This window comes from Cibotium barometz, chromosome 32, assembly GCF_041138505.1.
Source record: "Cibotium barometz isolate CiBa-2024 chromosome 32, ASM4113850v1, whole genome shotgun sequence".
NCBI classification, from domain to species: Eukaryota; Viridiplantae; Streptophyta; class Polypodiopsida; order Cyatheales; family Cibotiaceae; genus Cibotium; species Cibotium barometz.
The window spans coordinates 2,986,715-3,011,072 of NC_141077.1; the positions used below are offsets into that span (position 1 = coordinate 2,986,715).

At 40.9% G+C, this 24,358-nt stretch overlaps 1 protein-coding gene across 1 annotated transcript; it reads left to right on the forward strand.

Annotated features, from left to right (window-relative positions):
- Positions 1–172: 172 nt before the first annotated feature.
- LOC147619738 (E3 ubiquitin-protein ligase BOI-like) lies at positions 173–2,601 on the forward strand. Its single transcript, XM_086825569.1, has 4 exons — positions 173–797; positions 882–958; positions 1,079–1,452; positions 1,698–2,601. Exons 1-4 carry the CDS (start codon positions 742–744, stop codon positions 2,226–2,228), a joined length of 1,038 nt encoding a protein of 345 aa, XP_086681695.1. The 5' UTR covers positions 173–741; the 3' UTR covers positions 2,229–2,601.
- Positions 2,602–24,358: the final 21,757 nt, after the last annotated feature.

The window sequence follows — 24,358 nt, forward strand, 5'->3', positions numbered from 1 at the left end:
CCTCCCCTGTACAGTGGTGTATTTAGGGCTGAGAGCTCACGTTAGCCGAGAATCAATAATAATATTAAATGAGTTATTAATAAACCAGAGCCTAGGCGGCGCAAGAAAATCAAGAAAAAAGGGATTTAATTGAAATAAAATTAAATGGAGTTATGGGCCTGCCTGTCTTGAGGGCGAAGATAACTGCAGTAACAATTATTTATCCCTTGTGATTACGGGTATTTAACACCGCGTCTGCGCTTTTATTTTGCTATCTACAGGAAGGCAGTTGCCAACGCCTTGCATCGCCATAGCCGGAAGCCTTGCAACATCGTCGTTGCGGCTTTGCTGCCCCGTTATACTCGAGCTGGGAAGGTTTTCTTCCCGCCATCGCCAAATTCTGCATGTTTCTGACCGCCATAGTCAAGTAATTGTAGCTTTCTGATCGCAAAAGCCAAGGTCTTCATAGCTTCCCGAGCTTCCCCATAGCTTCTGAACTTTCTTCAGCGCCAAGTCCTGCATATTTCTGTTCGGCAAAGCTTCTGGAACCAGGTCTGCAGATTAAATCCGCAGTCTTCTGTCCGCCATAGCTTTTCGAGCATCGCCATATCCGAGGTCTGCAGTTCCCAATTATCCTAGCTTTTGGCGGTTCGCAGTATCTAAAACCTGTGCATTCTTCTTCAGAAGCGCGCCAATCCAGAAGCTTTGATTGCGTCGCCTTCACCGAAGCTTTCCTGCCGGCGCCTCAATCAGGTCCTCGCAATGGCCGTTCAAGCACAGTACCCCTCCGATATTCTTCTCTCAGATTTCCGCAAGAGGTGAGAAATTCGTCGCCAAGAATCGCTTCTTCACCTCCCTCTTCTGTGATACCGTTTTAGAATCTTGATTGGTTGGATGCACAGAGCTCGGCCAGAGATTTGCAATGGTATCGATGACTTTTCCCTTCAAGAAGAAAACTTGCTTCAATTGTACTCCGCAGGTAAAGAATGTGCTGCGAACATGGTTTTTCTTGGCAGGCTTTCAGCCACATCTGCATCTTGCCTGCGGCGATTCGATCTAACTGCGTTTATTTCATCGTTCTTGTTTCGCTCGATGGCAGGCTTAAATGTCTTGCCGCAGCCTGCCCTACATACAAGCATTGTAGCAGAACATGAGCTCGGACGCAACCTTGCATCAGCGAGGAAAAAGCTTCGCGAGGACGAAGCTCTGATTGCCAGTCAGCAGGTGTCTTTTGTGCCTCCCGCCGCAGATATTGAGAGGAGCAACTTCGTGGTTCCTGTGATGCCGCAGCAATCTACAAGAGTGCCTTGCTCGACTGGTCTGCGATTTCCCTTCGAGAATACAACCAGTCTTGCGCCGACGACAACTTCCACAAGCGGGAGGGCAAACGCGAGTCCTTCTATCTTGAGCGATGAATTCCAGTTGCAATACTTGACGCAGCAGGAGGAGATTGATCAGATCATCAAACTCCATGTAAGCCTTCTAATTTAAGTAGTTGTAAACTAGGCTATGAAATTGTTATTTGCAGAGAGGATGCTAATTAGAGGATTAAGCATTGTTAATTAAGCGATCTAGCTGAGTAAGGTGAGCTAAGTAGACAGCCAGTGAGTTTTTAACCATTTCATTGGTCAATTAACTAATTAAACGTAGTACTGCCCTAAACAATGATTCAAGTGAAATTTGTCAAAGCTTTTAGCTGATAGATGTGTTTTCACCAGGGGGAGCGGATGAAGCAAGCCCTTGAGGAGAAATGGCAGCAGCATACAAGGGCATTGTTGGTGCTGGTAGACCAATGTGCGTTGTTCTGGATTAGGGAGAAAGAGGTAGAAATGGAGAAGGTGCGCTGCAGGAATGTGGAGCTGGAGGATCATGTGAAGAAGCTCAGTCTGGAGTCCCAGATCTGGCAGAATGTAGCCCGAAGCAATGAGGCTTTGGTGACCAGCTTGAGGAGCAGTCTGGAACAAGTCGTAGCTCAGAGCAGAGAACAAAGCAAGGAAGGGCATGGAGAGAGTGTTGCTGAGGACTCGGAGTCTTGCATTAACGGAGAACCAGGTGTATTAGGTGATGGTTTACATGCATGTACAGCCAAGGATCAAAGGAACTGTAGAATCTGCAGGAATAACAGCATCTGCATCCTTCTTCTTCCTTGTAGACATCTTTGCCTCTGTAAAGAATGTGATGCTTGGCTCAGCAATTGTCCTATCTGTGGGGCCCCAAAGAATGCCAGCGTGCAGGTTTACATGGATTAAGCTTCAGGTTTACAAGGATTGACCATATGGAGGCTTACATGGATGAAGATCAGATTTATTTGAATTTCACCTCCAGGTTTTAGGTTTAAACGGTTATGCCTGTATATTAAGGCGTTTTGCGTGGGCTGAGATAAGTATGCATGTCAAGCAGCCGCTGCTAATAGATTATCAGTCGGGATTCAGAAGTTCCATGATCTTACTCGGATGTTTTGGTACACATTACTTCAATCATCACAGAGTTACTTAGCCGCATAATTTTGTCAAATGTTTTGGTAGAAGGGCACACATTGCTACCTAGCTTCAGGCATGAAATGTAGATAAAGATAACTTTGGGGACTCCTCAACATTTAGTTATGAAGACATTGCTTTTGTACTTGCTTGTGTCAATCCTCCTGGCCAGTATAGCGGCCAACTTGAATCGTGCTTAAGTACTACGTAAATCATGCCTCCTTCATGGTTTTGTGAAATCACTCATCAGTCGCTTTAGTTTGTTCCAGGATATCAAAGTTTAACTTGTTCAAGCTTGGGTCATGCTTGGGTTTACGTGTGGGAAAGCATTTTTGTTGTATGGCTTCTTTTATCTTTACTTATCTGACAAATCTCAACATTGGTCAGCACCATCTTGGACGTGGCAGATTGTATGCAGGTGTGGGGATTCTCAGGTTCTACGTCGCTGCTGTAAGGACAGCTGCGCAGGATGAAAAATGTTTTAATGGATGATGCTTATGTTAAGCTAGCTGTGTGCACTGCGCAGGAGGTCATTATCATAGGGAAGTGAGGGAGGAGAGGCCTGCCTCTCAGCAACAGGAAGCTTGAGCTTAGGGTTACGGCCAGAGCAGACCACCGTGGCCTCGCAGTAGGCGATTGCCGTGGTCACTGTGGTGGAGACGGAACATCCTCACGACATGGCGAGACAGGCACTGGCTGCCACAGGGGGCAAATCCAACCTCAAGGCCACGAAGTGGCTCCTGGAGAGGTGAGCAGAGGTTGTGCAGCAGCATCACTTGGAAGAAGACATGGTGAGCGAGCAAGGGCAGCAGAGAATGGGCAGCAATAGTGATGGTGCTGCGCTGCTCTGCTCCCAAGCCCTGCCCCCCTCAGGCAACAACACCAGTCTCCACGCAGGAGATGCTAAGGTTTCTGCCTTTGGCGGAGCTCGTGCAGCTGCAGATGTTGCGGCGAGCAATGGTGGTGAAGTGAGTCAACTCTCTGCTAAGGTCCATGGACTGGCTCGCATCGTGCATCGCATTGGAAAGGCATGTCTTCCTCTCCTTTCTGCAGAGAGGACATAACTGAAGCTCCGGCTTGCCCTTGAACAGCAAGAAAGTGTTCTTCAACATGGAAGAAACTATCATCTTCCAATTGGTTTCTTTTGCATGCATAGAGTTAGCTCTTACACATGCAAGAGCACACATAGCTATGTGAGACCTTACAACTCATGCATGCATAGACCTTGCATACAACTATATATATATATAAGAGCTCTTAATGCAACGAGCTTACATAGCTCTGTACAAATTATGAGTGTGTCGTGAGCTCTTACATAGTTGTGTGCAGGCTAAAAGCATAAGAGTTTTACGCTTGTGTATAAATCTTTAGACCTAAGAATTAATCTATATGCATTTTTCATAGGGCTTTATGCATAATAAGCACACAAAGTCCATGGTTATGCACAAAGCTTTTTAAGCTTTATGTCTATGCATAAGTTTTAGGTAAGTTTGCAAGCGTTACGAGTCTGCAAGCTAGCAAGCCTCCAATTTTATGAGATGGCAAGTTCACAAGCTTATAAGCCAATAAGCTGACAAGTTTGCAAGCTAACAAGCTGGTAAGGTGTCGGTAAGTCTGTAAGCTAGTAAGCCTGGTAAGGTGTCGGTAAGTCTGCAAGTGGGTAAGCTACTAAGTCTGCAAGCTGATAAAGCTACTGCAAGCCAATAAGCCCACAAGCTAGAAAATCGAAAAGCTCATAAGCCAATAACCTCACAATCATGCTAGCTAGTAAGCCCACAAGAAGCCGGTAAGCTAATAAGCTTGCAATTATGCAGGCTAGAAAGCCCACAATTTTACAAGTGAATAAGCCCGCAAAGCGAGTAAGCTAATAAGCTCACAAATGTATATGCTCACAACCTGCAAGCCCGCAAGTATGGAAGCTGGCAGGCATGTAAATTGGCAAGTTGATAAGCCCAAAAACCCGGTAAGCCCGCAATTCCACAAGCCGGTAAGCCCACAATACGACAAGCCGGTAAGCCCGTTAGTAGCGAGTAATCCCAAAAGCCTATAATTTTGTTAGGTAGTAAGCTTGTAAGCTGGCAAGCCTACAAACCAGAGGCAAAGGAGATTGGGAAAACCGTCCTTCAGTGTATTTTGCACCAGTTTTTTTAAAAAAAAGGATTGAATTTACTTTCGTCTTTACAAAAACCGATCAAATTTATAGGTTTTTAGTTATAAAAACTAGTTCATAATGAGATTTTGAACAGGGGAACTGATTGTACTCAAACTCGTCTTTTTTCTCATTGGCTGGGAAAAAAGTTTTTCTCTTTCACTGTTACCGAAGTGTAACATTTGAGGGTCCCAGTTTGCAGTAGACTATAAGTACTTGTGCCCCTTCTGCAGAGGTTTGGTAATGAAAGTCAGTTGGCAATCATGTGCTATTCCATTTTTTCCAGTTTGTCCTCTAAATTATAGCAGATTTTGCATTAATGTGCTATTCCATGTTTGCCATTTGTTCCTCTAAAGTTGCTGGTCTGTGAAACAAGGGGGTTGCATCTATTTTACAACGTTCATAGTTTGGCATGAACCTGTTTACTCTCAAACCAAGAGCTTCTGGAAATTCATGTTAATTGTTAAGATCGTTAAATCAGTGCAAAAAAGGTTTTTTAATCGAATCAACGTATGCCTTCCTACCAATGAACACTGATTAAATTGTCTCATGCACGCGGAATTATAAATTTGACAATATGATCACTGAGAACATAAGAACTGCATATAACCCTATAGGGCTTTAGGTCTTGTGTTGGGACATCTCAATTTTTAGAACAATGTTCAAACTGTCTCATGCACATGAAATCATTCATCTCATAATATGACACCACTTATCATAAATATTGCATATGACTTTTTGGGTGTCGGTAGAATTTTCACATGTAGAACTCCACTATCGATCTAACAATATGACCACTCAGATCATTTGAATATCATATATGACCGACTTCTTAGGTCTTGGTAGAATTTTCACATGTTGGAACACCTCCCTCAAGCTTTTAAAACACCCACTCGAAAAACCTTCCCAAAAAACATTGAGTAAAATTACTTGTTCGCTTCAACTCATAAGCTGGCATAATAAGGCAGTTGATTCTTTTCATGCACAAGTGATTGTGACATGAGACCGGTTCAATGCAAGTGTTGGATCAGTGAGAGACCACTTTTTCAACTTTTCAAGCACATTCTAGTGTGGTCTTGCTTTTTCGAAGTGAGTTGCTTATGTGTGTGGCGTCACGCGTGCCACATCTCAAGCGTTGATGTCACGTTTCATGATTGCTTTCCTCCTGGTAATTATTTCTCGTATTATTTGGTCAAAAAGCTGAATGTGAGGAGGCGGCTACTTGACAACGCTTCACGTTTGTGGACCGAAAAGGTGTTAGTAGATAGACAGCACATTACAACTTCGTTGAAAGATCTCATGGCACACTACTCAAGACACGTTTGACACGTTTTCATGGAGAGAGAGAGAGAGAGACTTAAACCAATCAGGATGATACATACATACATACATATATGTATGTATATATATATGCATACATACATATGTATGTATGCATGTATGTATAAATGTAAATAAAAACACACATGTATACATATATTTTATTTAATTTATATTTTTGTTTATATTTTATTAAAAGCTACTTTTTATTCTCTTATCTCTCTCTTCTCGTTTCACCCTCTCTCTCTCTCTCTCTCTCTCTCTCTCTCCAGGTCTGCCCCTCTCTCAAGCACATTCTATACATAGATGCAAATGTACGCACATGCATGCATATACTCTCTCTCTCTCTCTCTCTCTCTCTCTCACACACACACACACACACACACATGTACACACCACACATACACTAATGCAAATGCACTCTCTCCTCCCATACAAACTATCTCCTACGTAAAAATTATCTGCCTCTCTCTCTCTCTCTCTCTCTCACACACACACACATGTACACACTGCACATACACTAATGCAAACGCACACTCTCTCCTCCCACACAAACTATCTCCTACATAGAAATTCTTTGCCCTCTCTCTCTCTCTCTCTCTCTCTCTCACACACACACACACGCTTAAAGAGATTTACACACATATATATGATTTTAATTAATTAAAATTTAGATTAAATTTTAATGGTAGGGATGAGTGGTGAGGTGTGCTCACTCTCAAATAAATGCATCTTACATGTAATCTCTCTCTCTCTCTCTCTCTCTCTCTCTCACACACACACACACACACACACACACACACCCACCCACATGTACACACACACACACTCTCTCTCTCTCACACACACACACACATGTACACCCACTTTGTTGGAATTAGGGTTGCATGAAAGCACACAAAGCTTAGAGAAGAAGCAGCAAGAATGCACACAACACAAAGTGTATTAGATTGTGTCAATGTACAAAAGATAAGTTAGCCCTAGTAGGATGGGCGTATATACAAGCCGGGGGAAAAAACCTCCTAAAGAGGAAAAAAGTGCCCCGGCGGTCCTAAGTGTGTTCACACACATCACTGCCTATATATATATGGCAATAAATCCCCCCTGGGAGTGATGGTGTGAACGAGAGCTGGCACTCATGTATAGGGGAGTGCCATGCCCGAAGTAAATCAGTCCACAAAGGGGAGCAAGCCCAAAGCTTTGCGGAAAGCTTCGAACTTCTCACGAGGAAGCGCCTTTGTGAAAAGATCGGCGAGGTTGTCTTGTGTTGGCACATAGGCCAAGCTGATCTCTCCTGCTGAGAGTCTCTCCCTGACATAGTGATAATGCACCTCAATGTGCTTTGTGCGAGCATGAAAAACTGGGTTTCTCGCAACTGCCAATGCACTCTGACTGTCAGTGAAGATAGAGGTGGCAGACTCCTGTCCAACACCCAAGTCAGCCATAAGCCGTCTGAGCCACACACACTCAACCGTAGCTGTGAAAGTTGCCCTGTACTCAGCTTCACAACTCGAAGTGGCCACAGTAGGTTGCTTCTTGCTCAACCAAGATATGCATGAGCTACCGAGCATGAAACAAAAACCACTTGTGGACACTCTTGTGTCATAGCAACCAGCCCAATCTGAGTCCGAAAAAGCATGTAAATCTGGCGGCAACGATCCCCCCTTGGGATAAAACAACCCAAGATGTATGGTGCCACTCAAGTAGCGAAAGATGCGTTTAACTGCCTTCCAATGCTGAGACCCTGGGCTATGCATAAACCTGCTCACCTGTGAGACTGCAAACTGAATGTCCGACCTCGTAATGCATACATAAATGAGGCAACCAACAGCTGTCTGATAGAGTGTGACATCAAAGTGATCTCCAGCATCATGAAGACTCAACTTCAAACCTGTCTCCATTGGAGTAGCAATAGGCTTGCAGTCTTCAAGGCTAAATCTCCGCAACAATGTCTCAATATACTTTGTCTGACACAAAGCAATACCTCCATCACACTGCTTAAATTGTATCCCCAAATAATGATGCAAATGCCCTAAATCTGACATCTCAAAAGAAGCATTCAAATCAGCCTTAAAATCAGCAATATGACTCTCATTTGGTCCTGTGAGCAGCATATCATCGACATAGAGAGCAATGATTAGATGTACATCATCCACACGTTTAACATACAAAGTGCTGTCTGTTGGACTATTCTGAAAACCATGTGCAGTCAAATATGCATGTATCTTTTCATACCAAGCTCGTGGAGCTTGCTTTAAACCATATAAAGCCTTTTTCAACCTGCACACTTTGTTTTCTTGCCCTCTTTGAACAAAACCACGAGGCTGCGATACATACACCTCCTCATGCAAATCTCCATTCAAGAACGCAGTCTTTATGTCCAGCTGATGTACATTCCAACCATTATGAGCTGCCAATGCACAAATGCTTCGAATGGTAGTCATACGACAAGTGGGAGCAAAGGTCTCATCAAAATCAATGCCCTTTTCTTGAGCATAACCCTTTGCAACAAGTCTAGCCTTATAGCGATCAACACTGCCATCTGGCTTTCGTTTCAACTTAAAAACCCACTTACATCCAATGGCCTTTTTACCAATAGGCAAATCACACAAAGACCATGTACCATTCTTCATTATAGCATCATATTCACTTTGCATTGCAGCCAACCAATTTTCTGAATTTTGTGCCTCATCAAATGAAAGAGGTTCTTCCTCTTCACACATACTAGACACAGCCAAAGCATAACAGTCTGATGCATAAGAGGCATGCTGAAAACCTGAACGAGTACGACTAGTCATAGGTGCATCAATCTTACTATCACGCAAGGTTTGCACCAGCCATTTAGGCATACCTCTAGCCTGCTCATTTTCAGCCCTATCCTCATGAATTACATCCTGTAAATCTGCATCAGAAATAGGCTAATCTATGATGTCGTTTGAAATCTGCATAGGCTGAATATTTGCCTCATTAGGACTTACATTTGAATTCCCATTTATAAAGAGAGGCAACAACGTATCAAATACATCCCGTGAGCTCACACCTGTCTCTTTGGTACATGATAACAAGGGCTGCACAGCATCTTCCACAAAAACAACATCTCGACTAATCAAGATACGCTTTGTCTGCGGATGATACAATCTGTAACCCTTGCTTTCAGCACTGTAACCAACAAAAATGCATTTGACAACCTTATCATCCAATTTTCTGCGTTGTTGCACAGGCACTAAAGCATAGGCCAAGCAACCAAAGACACGCAAGTGACCAATAGAAGGCTTCCTGCCATGCCAAGCTTCGTATGGAGTAATAGACTGCAAGGCCTTAGTGGGACACCTGTTGAGTACATATGCAGCACACATGACAGCCTTAAGCCAAAACGCATGTGGCAAAGCTTGGCTCTTGACCATACATCGTGCCATCTCCATAAGTGACCTGTTTTTTCTCTCAGCAACACCATTTTGCTGAGGGGTATACGGCACTGTACATTGGTGTTTTATACCACGACTAGCCAGAAATGCATCAAACTCTTTAGACATGTACTCCCCCCCTCGATCAGAACGGAGGGTGCCCACATTACAATTGGATACATTTTCAACCATAAGCAAAAACTGTTTGAAGCACAAAAACACTTCGGACTTTGCCTTTAGTGGATATACCCATGCATGCCTTGAGTAATCATCAATGAAAGTCACGAAGTACAAGTGTTTACCAAATGACGGAGTTTGCATAGGCCACATACATCACTATGTACAAGTTGCAATTTGCGAGTGGCCTGCACAGAACCATCCTTTGGAAACACAGAACGCTGCATTTTGCCCAAAATACAGCCTTCACAAACATGTTTCAATGGTGCCTCAAGAGGGGGCAATGAAGCAACCATATCAAATTTCTGCAAACGCAGCAAACTAGCAAAGTTTAGATGACCAAAACGAGCATGCCATAGTTTTGCATCTGAAACTGCCTTTTCATCAGAAACTGCATTGGCTGAATCTTCCACACACTTGTCATACGAATTGAGCCTATACAGCCCACGAAACAAGGTGCCAGATGCAATAATCGTATCACCAGAAGTCAAATCATGAACAGTACATCTGTCATCCACAAATTTGACTACAAGTCCAAGTCTAGCAAGCGCAGAGACAGACAATAGATTCTTCTTTATCCCTGGCACATACAAAGCATCTGAAAGTGTGAAAGCACTGCCATTTGCAGCAGTAAGCATAATTTTACCAACGTCCTTCACTGGGTAAGAAGCATTATTGGCACATGTGACAGTATTCCCATTAGGGACAGCCTCAAGAGAAGTGAACATATCACGATACGAGGTAATGTGCTTTGTAGCACCACTGTCAAAATACCAAACATGAGAGTCAACAGAAACTGCCAAACATGCATCATGTACAGATGGGTCATACTGGCAATACACGCTAAACGCCCATTCTGTATCCTGCACAACATTTGCAGAATCTGCATTTGTAGAAGCATCCGCTATTGTGGCTGCATTTGACTCTTTCTTCTTTGCCTCTTTAGCCTTTAGCTTAGGGCAATTCTTAATGACATGATCATTTGCCTTACAATAGTTGCACCTGGTCTTTTTCTTGCCTTTATCAAGAGCCTTCTCAGACTTATTGTTGCTACCTGTGGAAGGAGAAGAAGTTGCAGACCTACTAATAGGAGAAGAAACAGTGGAAGGGGCTGCCTTACCACTTCTTCTCTGCTGCTGCTGGGCAGCAATAAATGCTTGATCAACTGCACGCTACCTGGCCCTGTTTTGCCTGGACTGCGCTTCTTGCAAGAGCTTGTTGACTAAAGTATCATACTTGACAGCATCAGGTCTGTCCTCATTAAGAAGTCTCCACGTGGAAGCAAAAGTCTGATATGTCTCAGGTAAAGCATCAAGAACAGTCTGCACAAGAGAATGATCAGGAATAATCTCACCTGCAAAAATCAACTGTTCTTTGAGATCTTTAATCTCAGCAAGAAAAACATTCATGTCATCATCTTCTTGCATAATCTTCAATTCTAGCTCTTTACTACGTAGGTAAGCGATTTTTGCCTCGTTACGACCTGCATACAAACCAGCTAGAATATCCCAAGCCTGTTTTGCTATTTTAGCTGAACGAATATGTGGGGTGATGTTACGTTTGACAGAAAGTGCAATCAAGGCATGAGCCTGCGCATCTTTACCATCCCAACGAGCTTGTTCAGCAGTGAGTAAAACAGCAGCAACAGTAGAGCTGCTAGAACCTGCAACATCCTCAACAGATCCTACATCCACAGAACCTGGACGTACATCCGTACCCTACACAATGTTCCACACTCCTTTTGCAACCAAAACATGCTGCATCATGTATGCCCAAAGTGGGTAGTTACTGTCTCCATCCAGTTTGTCTTCAGCAGACAAACTGCGAAATACATCATTGTTGTTATCAGCCATGGCCACTGACTGAAACTGATGCAAAAGCTGCCTGTAATGAAGCAAAGACTGAACAGAAAACAACTCGTGCTATGTAGCACGGTCCACAATAGAGTACGTATGCCTGTTTTGCAGAAAACTGTACTGTCGAAATTTTTGCAGAAAATGACGAAAACACCTGTGCAGAACTCAATCGGAGAACGTGAGTCGGAGGGTGCTGGCGGCGTAGCCCTGGGAGCCGATGCCTGCTCTGATACCAATTGTTGGAATTAGGGTTGCAGGAAAGCACACAAAGCTTGGAGAAGAAGCAGCAAGAATGCACACAACACAAAGTGTATTAGATTGTGTCAATGTACAAAAGATAAGTTAGCCCTAGTAGGATGGGCGTATATACAAGCCGGGGGAAAAAACCTCCTAAAGAGGGAAAAAGTGCCCCGGCGGTCCTAAGTGTGTTCACACACATCACTGCCTATATATACATGGCAACACACTTTCTCTCACATACACAAGCACACACTCTCAAATGTCGAAACTCTCTTTCTCTCTCTCTCTCTTACACACACACACACACACACATGCACATGTACTAATGTAAACACACACTCTTTCCCCCCACACACTCTCACACATAGACTTCCATGTCTCTGTCTGTGTTTCTCTCTCTCTCTCTCTCTCTCTCTCTCTCTCTCTCTCTCTCTCACACACACACACACACACACTATCTCTCTTCTCACACACTCTCTCCCACATATAGAAACTCTCTCTCTCTCTCATACATTCATGCACACACACAAACATACTTCTTTCTCACACACGTGCACACACACACACATACACACTCTCTCTCTCTCTCTCTCTCTCTCTCTCTCACACACACACACACACACACACACGCACCCACATGTAAATATATATTATCTATAATATTATGTTTTATTATATTTAGAGATGTATACCTATATATACATGTGCATTTATAAAATAAATAAACATATATACACATATTTTTAATTAATATTAAATTTTAATACGTGGAGATACACGATGAGGTGTGTTCACTCTTAAATAAGTGTATCTTATATACAATGTCTTTTTGTCTTCTCTTTTGCATACATATGTGTGATTGTGTACTATCTTCACACGTGTACATGTGTCGTGCAAGTGTCTTGATTGTGTGTGTTTGTTGTGTGTGTGTGCATGGTGTGTATGTTTTTATTTATGTGTATCCATAGCAAGTGTCTACATGTATGTGTGTGTGAGTATGTGAATATACTCGTGTGTACATCTATGTGTGTGTATGTACAGGTGCATATGTGTGTGTGAGTGTGTGCACATGTACTTGTGTATGTGAGTGTATTTATGTGCTTGTGTGCATGTATACACGTGTGTATATGCAAGCTTAAGTATGTGTGCAAGTGTGCATATCTCTATGTGTTGCACGTGTGTCCATGCGTGCGAGTGTGTGTATGTGTGTTTATATGCATGTATGCACGTATCATGTGTTTGTGTCTATGTGTGCATGAACATACATGTGTGTACGTCGACATATATATAAATCTATTTATATATACATGCTTATATACCTATAGATACACATACATACATAACATTTGCAGAATCTACATTTGTAGAAGCATCCGCTATTGTGGCTGCATTTGACTCTTTCTTCTTTGCCTCTTTAGCCTTTAGCTTAGGGCAATTCTTAATGACATGATCATTTGCCTTACAATAGTTGCACCTGGTCTTTTTCTTGCCTTTATCAAGAGCCTTCTCAGACTTATTGTTGCTACCTGTGGAAGGAGAAGAAGTTGCAGACCTACTAATAGGAGAAGAAACAGTGGAAGGGGCTGCCTTACCACTTCTTCTCTGCTGCTGCTGGGCAGCAATAAATGCTTGATCAACTGCACGCTACCTGGCCCTGTTTTGCCTGGACTGCGCTTCTTGCAAGAGCTTGTTGACTAAAGTATCATACTTGACAGCATCAGGTCTGTCCTCATTAAGAAGTCTCCACGTGGAAGCAAAAGTCTGATATGTCTCAGGTAAAGCATCAAGAACAGTCTGCACAAGAGAATGATCAGGAATAATCTCACCTGCAGAAATCAACTGTTCTTTGAGATCTTTAATCTCAGCAAGAAAAACATTCATGTCATCATCTTCTTGCATAATCTTCAATTCTAGCTCTTTACTATGCAGGTAAGCGATTTTTGCCTCGTTATGACCTGCATACAAACCAGCTAGAATATCCCAAGCCTGTTTTGCTGTTTTAGCTGAACGAATATGTGGGGTGATGTTACGTTTGACAGAAAGTGCAATCAAGGCATGAGCCTGCGCATCTTTACCATCCCAACGAGCTTGTTCAGCAGTGGGTAAAACAGCAGCAACAGTAGAGCTGCTAGAACCTGCAACATCCTCAACAGATCCTACATCCACAGAACCTGGACGTACATCCGTACCCTACACAATGTTCCACACTCCTTTTGCAACCAAAACATGCTGCATCATGTATGCCCAAAGTGGGTAGTTACTGTCTCCATCCAGTTTGTCTTCAGCAGACAAACTGCGAAATACATCATTGTTGTTATCAGCCATGGCCACTGACTGAAACTGATGCAAAAGCTGCCTGTAATGACGCAAAGACTGAACAGAAAACAACTCGTGCTATGTAGCACGGTCCACAATAGAGTACGTATGCCTGTTTTGCAGAAAACTGCACTGTCGAAATTTTTGCAGAAAATGACGAAAACACCGGTGCAGAACTCAATCGGAGAACGTGAGTCGGAGGGTGCTGGCGGCGTAGCCCTGGGAGCCGATGCCTGCTCTGATACCAATTGTTGGAATTAGGGTTGCAGGAAAGCACACAAAGCTTGGAGAAGAAGCAGCAAGAATGCACACAACACAAAGTGTATTAGATTGTGTCAATGTACAAAAGATAAGTTAGCCCTAGTAGGATGGGCGTATATACAAGCCGGGGGAAAAAACCTCCTAAAGAGGGAAAAAGTGCCCCGGCGGTCCTAAGTGTGTTCACACACATCACTGCCTATATATACATGGCAACACACTTTCTCTCACATACACAAGCACACACTCTCAAATGTCGAAACTCTCTTTCTCTCTCTCTCTCTCTTACACACACACACACACACACACATGCACATGTACTAATGTAAACACACACTCTTTCCCCCCACACACTCTCACACATAGACTTCCATGTCTCTGTCTGTGTTTCTCTCTCTCTCTCTCTCTCTCTCTCTCTCTCTCTCTCTCTCTCTCTCACACACACACACACACACACACACACACACACTATCTCTCTTCTCACACACTCTCTCCCACATATAGAAACTCTCTCTCTCTCTCTCATACATTCATGCACACACACAAACATACTTCTTTCTCACACACGTGCACACACACACACACACACACTCTCTCTCTCTCTCTCTCTCTCTCTCACACACACACACACACACACACACGCACCCACATGTAAATATATATTATCTATAATATTATGTTTTATTATATTTAGAGATGTATACCTATATATACATGTGCATTTATAAAATAAATAAACATATATACACATATTTTTAATTAATATTAAATTTTAATACGTGGAGATACACAATGAGGTGTGTTCACTCTTAAATAAGTGTATCTTATATACAATGTCTTTTTGTCTTCTCTTTTGCATACATATGTGTGATTGTGTACTGTCTTCACACGTGTACATGTGTCGTGCAAGTGTCTTGATTGTGTGTATTTGTTGTGTGTGTATGCATGGTGTGTATGTTTTTATTTATGTGTATCCATAGCAAGTGTCTACATGTATGTGTGTGTGACTATGTGAATATACTCGTGTGTACATCTATGTGTGTGTACGTACAGGTGCATATGTGTGTGTGAGTGTGTGCACATGTACTTGTGTATGTGAGTGTATTTATGTGCTTGTGTGCATGTATACACGTGTGTATATGCAAGCTTAAGTATGTGTGCAAGTGTGCATATCTCTATGTGTTGCACGTGTGTCCATGCGTGCGAGTGTGTGTATGTGTGTTTATATGCGTGTATGCACGTATCATGTGTTTGTGTCTATGTGTGCATGAACATACATGTGTGTACGTCGACATATGTATAAATCTATTTATATATACATGCTTATATACCTATAGATACACATACATACATAATATATTGTCAGGACTATGGTCCTACGGAAGTCGAACCCTAGCATAAGTTAATAGCTTTCGGAGTCTCGAGAGTATTATTAGTGCTAGCGGGGTTCAGGGGTTAATGGGCGTTAGGGTTTGGTCGATGTGTGTACACATCTAAGTTAGCACGGCTCTTAAGTAAGATGGGCGGCCGGGCTAGGAGGTGTGGACACAGGCCAGGGTTTTGGTATAAATGGCTCGATGTGTGTACACATCTAAGTTAGCACGGCTCTTAAGTAAGATGGGCGGCCGGGGTAGGAGGTGTGGACACAGGCCAGGGTTTTGGTATAAGTTAGCACGGCTCTTAAGTAAGATGGGCGGCCGGGCTAGGAGGTGTGGACACAGGCCAGGGTTTTGGTATAAACCCATTTTATACCAAAACCCTGGCCTGTGTCCACACCTCCTAGCCCGGCCGCCCATCTTACTTAAGAGCCGTGCTAACTTAAATGTGTACACACATCGACCAAACCCTAACGCCCATTAACCCCTGAACCCCGCTAGCACTAATGAGACTCTGAAAGCTATTAACTTATGCTAGGGTTCGTCGACTTCCGTAGGACCATAGTCCTGACATATATATACGTGTGTGTATGTATATTCTCTTGCTTACACATGCACATAATATAATATTAGAAGATATGTATGTGTGTGTGTGTGGAGGAGGAGGGAGGGGTGGGCAATTTGCTTTCTAATGTATTATATATATATATATATATATATGAAACTCAATGAGTAAATGGTTTGATGGTGACAACTAATTGTGAGCCCCAATGCATCTAGGCGGATGGGAAAGAAACTCCCAAACACTTGTCTTCTCTTCTCCTTTCTCTTTTTCAAAAATTCTCGCTCTCCTTTCTTCGGGTAAAGGGGTGGGGGACTCTTCCTTTATCTTGTAATAGATGCTACCTTTAAAAGAATCCTTTCATCAACCACTAATTAGTTATTTATTTATTTTTTTAAAAAATACTGAACTGAAAGTGTTAACCTACAATTTTTGAAGGCCATAAAGTAACTTACTTGACCTTCAAAATGAAATTTTTTTGTAAAAAAAAAATGGTGGCCTTCCCTATTTTGTTGGTTGTCCTTGTGCTAAAAGTCTATGCGGGGCGGTGGAATCTAGCAATTGCGGAGTGCCCCCTAGGCTTCAGCTTTTTGCGCAAAATTCGCGGAGCGTTATCCCCTTGACGATTATTATGGGTGGTGCATTAGAAGAAAACGATACGTGGTGTGATGATGGAAGCATCAAGGATCCGTCATCCCATTTTATTGAATGATATGCGTCGGATTATGATTCATGAATATATATATGATGAAAAGCAAGCCATTATTTATTATTATGATTCGTGAATATAGAATTAATATAAAGAAGATGAACAGGCTCTCTATAGATAGGAAGAGGGAGTGGTGAATCCCTTAAAATGACAAGCTGGTAGGCCCCCTTGAGATGCCCGTTTTTATATGGCCATTATTTATTAACACGGTGACAAAGAAAAAAAAACAGCCCTTTAGTGAGAGAGAGAGAGTGTTTTTTTTTAATTTTCTTTTTTAATAGACGATGTCCCCTTCGAAGCCTGCAAACATTTACCTAGCCTAGTACCCTGGTATGGTGGAGTGTCCGCCGAGAGTGGCGGTGGGCCTCACTGGGCACGGAGGAGGTCGCCGAATGCCTTTGGAAGCGTGGCACCGCATTAGCTTTGCTGGCCCCAAAGAAAAAGGGGAAAAAAAATCATGCTCATTGCTGACATGCTTCAGTGCTCGATTAAAAAAGTTTTTAATTTATAGGTGAAGGAGCTTCATCCCACATCTAATTCTTAATACTTTATGATTTTCAAAGGACTAAAGCCTCTTAATTTTTAAACCTTCAGCCTCAAATTCTGACGGTCTTCATTGATTTTTGAAGGTGCAATTACACTCTACTCTGGTTTTTTTCAAGCATTGACATGCTTAAGACTCACTTTCTTCTTTCGGTTGAAAAATAGTAGATTTTTTATCTTACCTCGTGGATGTTCCAATGATCTCAACCATTAATCATTTTAGCTTATATACTGCTAAAACCTTATAGAGCTTCAAATTTTATCTTGGAGTGAAATAATGGATATGATGCTTTTTATTGAGTAGATAGATTAGCTACATCACATTGGGTCGATGACTACTACTAATATTTCTCGTAGTGTCGGCAATCGTGTCATCCTAGGGGCTGTTCGTATTGAGGTCTAGGTGTGCACATTTCGGCTACCTGGAGGTCCGTGTCCCACTTGGCTAATTCCCAATACATTTGGTCCACAATGCGTTGGGAAAATCATCGTTCAGGTTCATGTCTCTCATGTCTCAGTGCAACTAAGACTGCTTCAAACAATTGGTATCTTGACAATAGTGCTTCCAAGCATATAACTTCTCACAGAAGTTTGGGAATCTGTGCAAGATGGTCACACTATTATGCGTGCCAACAATGCCTCCTGCTATCCACTCAAAGGTATTGGTGATGTTTGCCTTACCACTGCTACCAGTGAGGATCTTTGTGTTCAAAATGTACCTTTTGTTCTAGGTATAAAGAAGAATCAACTTTCAGTGCCCACTCTAGCAAGGCCGCCGTCGCCGCGGGGGGGGGGGGGGGGGGGGTTCTAAATGTTGAATTTGCACATGATAAATGCATTGTCCATGATAGAGAACATGATAGACAAATTGTGCTTAGTGGAACTCTCAACCATGGTTTGTATAAATTGGACTTGTATGAAACGTGTGATGATACTTGTCTGGAAGACACTTCAAATGCAATGAAAGATGCCTAGTTGTGGCATGCTAGGTTTGGCTATATATCTATTGGTGGTTGGTTTTACAGAAACATAGGATGTTAGAGGATTGCGTCAAGTTGACTCCCCACCCAAATATGTTTGTGAAGGATATACTTGGAAAACTCTCTCGCCAACCTTTCCCAAAGAATGCAGCTGACCACAAATTATAGCTCATACATAGTGATGTGTGTGGTCCAATGCAGACTTTGTCTTTGGGATAAATGACTACAATAAATTTGGCTGATCTTACCCCATGAAAGCAAAATCAGACTTTTTTTCCCATTTTTAATTGGTTTAAAAGTCCAAACCCTCCGTACAGATAGAGGGGGGAAATATATGTATAATGCTTTCAAAGACTTTTGGCACAAAAAGGCATTAAGCATCAATGCACAGCTCCTTATACACCACCTCAAAATGGTGTTGCTGAGAGAAGAAACAAGCCTCTCATGGAGATGGTTAGATGCATGGTTAAAGGTCAGTAGGCTCCACATAAGTTTTAGATGGAAGCAGCTCTTTGTGCCACCTATGAATTAAACAGGTGCCCCACTAAAGCTTTAAAGACAATCACTCCTTAAAAAGCTTGGTTTAACAAAAAACCCAAGGTTGGAACACATGCGTGTCTTTAGACATATGTACTTGTGCCATCTCAGATCTTGACTAAGCTTATGATAAGGCAGTGAAATGCAATTTTATTGGATATAGTGAGAAAGCAAAGGTTACCAACTCTAAAATCCTCTTACCAAGAAAATCATTGGCAATAGGGATGTTCCTTTTGTTGAGGATTGTAACTATCCTATGATGGAATTCAATAAACATACCTGTGCCAATTCCTCAGTCATGTTTGATGGCTTGTTAGTAGTGCCAATGTTTGTTGATGCTTGGTAGATTTTGCCTACTGATCCTTGTTTGTTGCAAGGGGAAATGCTCAAGAAACTGATGCACCAACTCTGATCAGCTATTGGAAGATACAGTAAATTCTGAAAGATCACCAACCAATGAGTCTAGGTTTATGCCTAAATGGGTTAGAAGCACCTTGCATGATAGCATATTGTCTAGTCCTTTGTAGAGTAGAACCAAATCTAGTGCTAAAACCATCTCTTTAGCAAATATTGATGAGTTTTTATGTCTTAGTTCTCTACATGATGTAGATAAACCTAAGTCTTTTGAAGAGACTCGAGAAGTTCCAAATCGGGTTAAATCCATGCAGGACAAAATTCAAGGCGTTAAGAAAAATAGTACTTGGGATTTAGTGGATCCACCTCTTGGTAAGAAAGCAATTAGTACTAAGTGGGTTAACAAAGTCAAGAGAAAGGCTGATGGATTTGTGAATAGGTTCAAGGCTAGACTTAATGCAAAAGGTTATGCCGAGCAGAAAGGGATTGATTATGATGAAACTTTTTCCCCCACTTCTTGTATGAACTATCAGATTTGTTACTACTTGGCAGCCCACCATAGATGGAAAGTGCACCAATTGGACATCAAAACAACATTCTTGAATGGTTATAGGAAGAAGTTTATGTAAGTCAACCAACTAGATTTGCCCAATCCGATCAAGAACAGAAGGCATGCAAGCTTAAGAAAGCTATATATGGTTTGAAATAAGCTCTTAGGTCTTGGTACCAGAAGATTCATGCATATTTGACTGGACAAGGATTTCAAAATAGTCCTACAAAAAGCACTTTATATGTCAAAAAGGACAAGCATGATTCGCTTATTCGTCATTCTCTATGTTGATGACATGCTGACATGAACCAATGAGGATTTGATTATATCTTTCAAGGTTGACCTTGCCTCAAATTTTGAGATGCCAGATCTATCTTTCCCTTTTGCACTACTACTTGGGTATGCAGTTTATACAACAAGATGATGGTATAGTCATTAAGCTATCTAAGTACATCAAGGCACAGCTCAAAGGGTTCAATATGGAAAGTTACAAACCAATCTCTACACCAATGGAACCTGGTGTAAAGCTTAGTCTGTAGGATCCCAGAGAACCATTCAACATAACCACTTATGATCAAGCTGTTAGATGCCTTATATATTTGTGCAACTCACAGCTATACATTCAGTTTGGTGTGTCACAGCTTTCAAAGTTTATACATTTCCCAGGCACTAAGCATTGGCAGGTAGAAAACGTATCTTCAAATACTTGGAAGGCACTCAAGACCTTGGATTTTTCTATGCCAAGGGGAGTGATTTACAACTGTAAGCCTTCGATGATTCTGACTCTCAGAAATTTCTTATGATACACGATAATCCACATCTAGAAAAAATTCTTCTTTCTTGGCGACTCATGCATCTCTTAGCTAAGCAAGAAGTAACCAGTTGTGGTGACTCCATCTTGTGAAGTTGTATACAGAGTAGCATTCACTATGACAGTTGAATGTGTATGATTGAGAATATTGATGGAGGATCTTTGTGTCCCTTTAGATGCTCCTACTCCTATTCTCACAAACAATTGCAAAGAATAATGTATTTCATGCCAGGACCATAAACATTAAAGTGCCCTACCACTATGTCATAGCCCCAATGCAATGAGAGTCGCAAATAATCATGTCTAAAAAGCTAGGACCAAGTACATTGAAGTGCAATACCAATATGTCACAAAGAGACTTTATGCATCCCGCAGTGCAATGACAGCAGCAAAGAATCATGTCTTTCATGCCAGGACCAAGCACATTGAAGTACATTACCACTATGTCACATCGAGACTCCATGTGGGTGAGATCAATCTAATTTATTGTAGCACACATAACAATGTGGAAGATCTTCTCACTAAAGTCTTATCACGTGAAAAGTTTGAGGCCTCCCGCAAAGCTTTGGGTCTCATCTCTTTCAGAGACTAATCTACAATCTCTATAAACCTCACATTTGTACTAAGGGGGGTTTGTTAGATATTTATGGTAGTACTACTACAGTGAGGCCATGTACTAATGCTGTGGGTACTTTTGTCCCATCGGGTTTTTTTGCATGGCCATCCAAGTATGAACGGATACCTTAGAGTTAGCTAGTATATAAGAAGCCTCATCCATTATTTAGGAAGGTTGCTCATTTTTACTTTCTCCTTCATACTTATAGAGAGCTTCATTTCTCTTCCCTTTGAGCTAGCCATTCTCTCTCACACTCTACACCCTTATGTTCTTGTCATTGAGCATTGGGTGTGTGTACAAGTTCAGCTCCATTGTGAGCTACCACTAAAGAGAGCGTTATATATATATATATATATAAGCGTTATATATATATATAACGCTCTCTTTAGTGGTAGCTCACAATGGAGCTGAACTTGTACACACCCAATGAGCGTTATATATATATATAAGCGTTATATATATATATATATATAACGCTTATATATATATATATAACGCTTATATATATATATATAACGCTCTCTTTAGTGTTAGCTCACAATGGAGCTGAACTTGTACACACCCAATGAGCATTGGGTGTGTACGAGTTCAGCTCCATTGTGAGCTAACACTAAAGAGACCGTTATATATATATATATATATATATATATATATATATATATATATATATATATATATATATATATATATATAACGTATATATATATATATATATATATATAACGGTCTCTTTAGTATATATATATATATATATATATATATAACGGTCTCTTTAGTATATATATATATAACGGTCTCTTTAGTGTTAGCTCAATGACAAGAACATAAGGGTGTAGAGTGTGAGAGAGAATGGCTAGCTCAAAGGGAAGAGAAATGAAGCTATCTATAAGTATGAAGGAGAAAGTAAAAATGAGCAACCTCCCTAAATAATGGATGAGGCTTCTTATATACTAGCTAACTCTAAGGTATCCGTTCACACCTGAATGGCCATGCAAAAAAACCCGATGGGACAAAAGTACCCACAGCATTAGTACATGGCCTCACTGTCTCGGGGGGGTCACTCGTATAAATATGTAAGTATCACGTGGGTTCAACAGAAGGACATTTTAAATATTTAAAACTTACAGAAATATATTTACAGAGGAGATTTATTTATTGTATTTTAAAAAAAATTTACAGATTTGAATAGGAAAGGATACATTATATTCACTAAAAAATTCACAGATAAGGGACTTTTTAAATAGGCCTTGAACGCACGTGATATAGAGGATTTACATATAGTGACCCCCCCGAGCTCACTGTACCCTCCCTAAATAATGGATGAGGCTTCTCATATACTAGCTAACTCTAAGGTATCCGTTCACACCTGGATGGCCATGCAAAAAAACCCGATGGGACAAAAGTACCCACAGCATTAGTACATGGCCTCACTGTAGTAGTAGCCACATGAGGTTAGCTTTACCACATGCAGTGAAGGTGGTGAGCTTGCCACATGTAGTGTAGTAGTGAAGGTTGTTAGCTTTACCACATGAGAACCCAATTTCAAACTTTGCTAGGTACACTTCTAGAGGTTGTGCTATCGTTTACTATCACTAAATTAATTTTAGATAGAATATCCCAAGAAAAAAAATCCAACAAGATTTTTGAATATATGTAAAAAAAAACCTTCATGAACATCTTAGCAAGTTGTTCTTATATGCTTAAAATTTGTGAGTGGTCTCAATTTCATGAAAAGATTTGATAATAATGAACAAAACTAGTTTAACAACCTTTTGATCTACAAAATTTGAGACCATTTCACATTATAATAATTTTTAGTTTAATGTTTTCATTTTGAGGTGGATAAAGATTTTATATTTTGATGAGATTTTGATGCGCAAAAATAAGCATAGCTTTCATCACAAAAGGTCCTTTCTTGTAGTAGTTGATTACATCATGATAACAAAAATAAAGATAATAAAAATAGTGTAAAATTTTGTAATAGCTCATCAAAGTGCACTCTACTTCTATTATGGGTCAAAAAGGTAATTAGATTAAGAAGAAATAGCACTTCTTGATACATATCTTGAATTTGACATATTCCATTTGAATACATTGGATGAGCTATCAAAGTGTGACATATCTTGAATTTGACATATTCCATTTGAATACATTGGATGAGTTATCAAAGTGTGACATTTCTTGAATTTGACATATTCCATTTGAATACGTTAGATGCATTATCAAAGTGTGTGATGAACTAAATATTCCTCATTGCACCCTTTGGGCACATGTGATGACAAGCAAAAATTAATGAACATTAAAAAAAAAAAGCTCTTGTTAGGTGGACCATATAATTCTAGAAGGAGCAACACTTGTTAATAAAACTTTAGGATGAACTAAATGTGCTCATACTTAAAAATAAAAATACCAATATATTCTACTTGGACATGGTTTTGATGAATTGAGGATGCTTGTACTTAGAAATATGGGTTTGGCATGTCTCATGGAGTATTTCCATCTACATGATTACTCATAAGCATATCATTCACTTTGGTAGGTCATGCACTTGGTCAAAGAGCTTGATTTGAAAACCCACTATTGATAAAAAAACATCTTTAATGAATAAATCATAGCTCTATAGAATATCGTATGGATTCCTTTTTCTTGTTATGTGAGAAAGGTATTGTAAAAAATATAAAGATCATCCTTTTAGCCCATTATGATGAGTTAATGAACACTTCAAGTAGTTGATAATTTCTTTTTCCAGTATGAAGTTCTTATAAAGATGCCAAATTCCCAAACACATCTATCAAAGGTTTAAAATAGGCAAAGTAATACATTGTATTAGAATAGAAATTATTATCATTATTTCCACACAGAGCCCACTTACATTGATTGAGTTGTGCTCCCCTCACGCCCACCCTTAAACTTGCATGTCAAAACCTTTAGAAAATGTGTGTGTGTGTGTGTGTGTGTGTGTGTGTGTGTGTGAGAGAGAGAGAGAGAGAGAGAGAGAGAGAGAGAGAGAGAGAGAGGATGAGAGCAAGTTTTGTTAAGGGATTGGAAGTTGAGAAATTTAAAAAGGGTTTGGTGTGACCGTTATCACAATATTAGCCATAGACATGTGGCATGAAGTTATAAATCACATATGGGTCCCTCTAG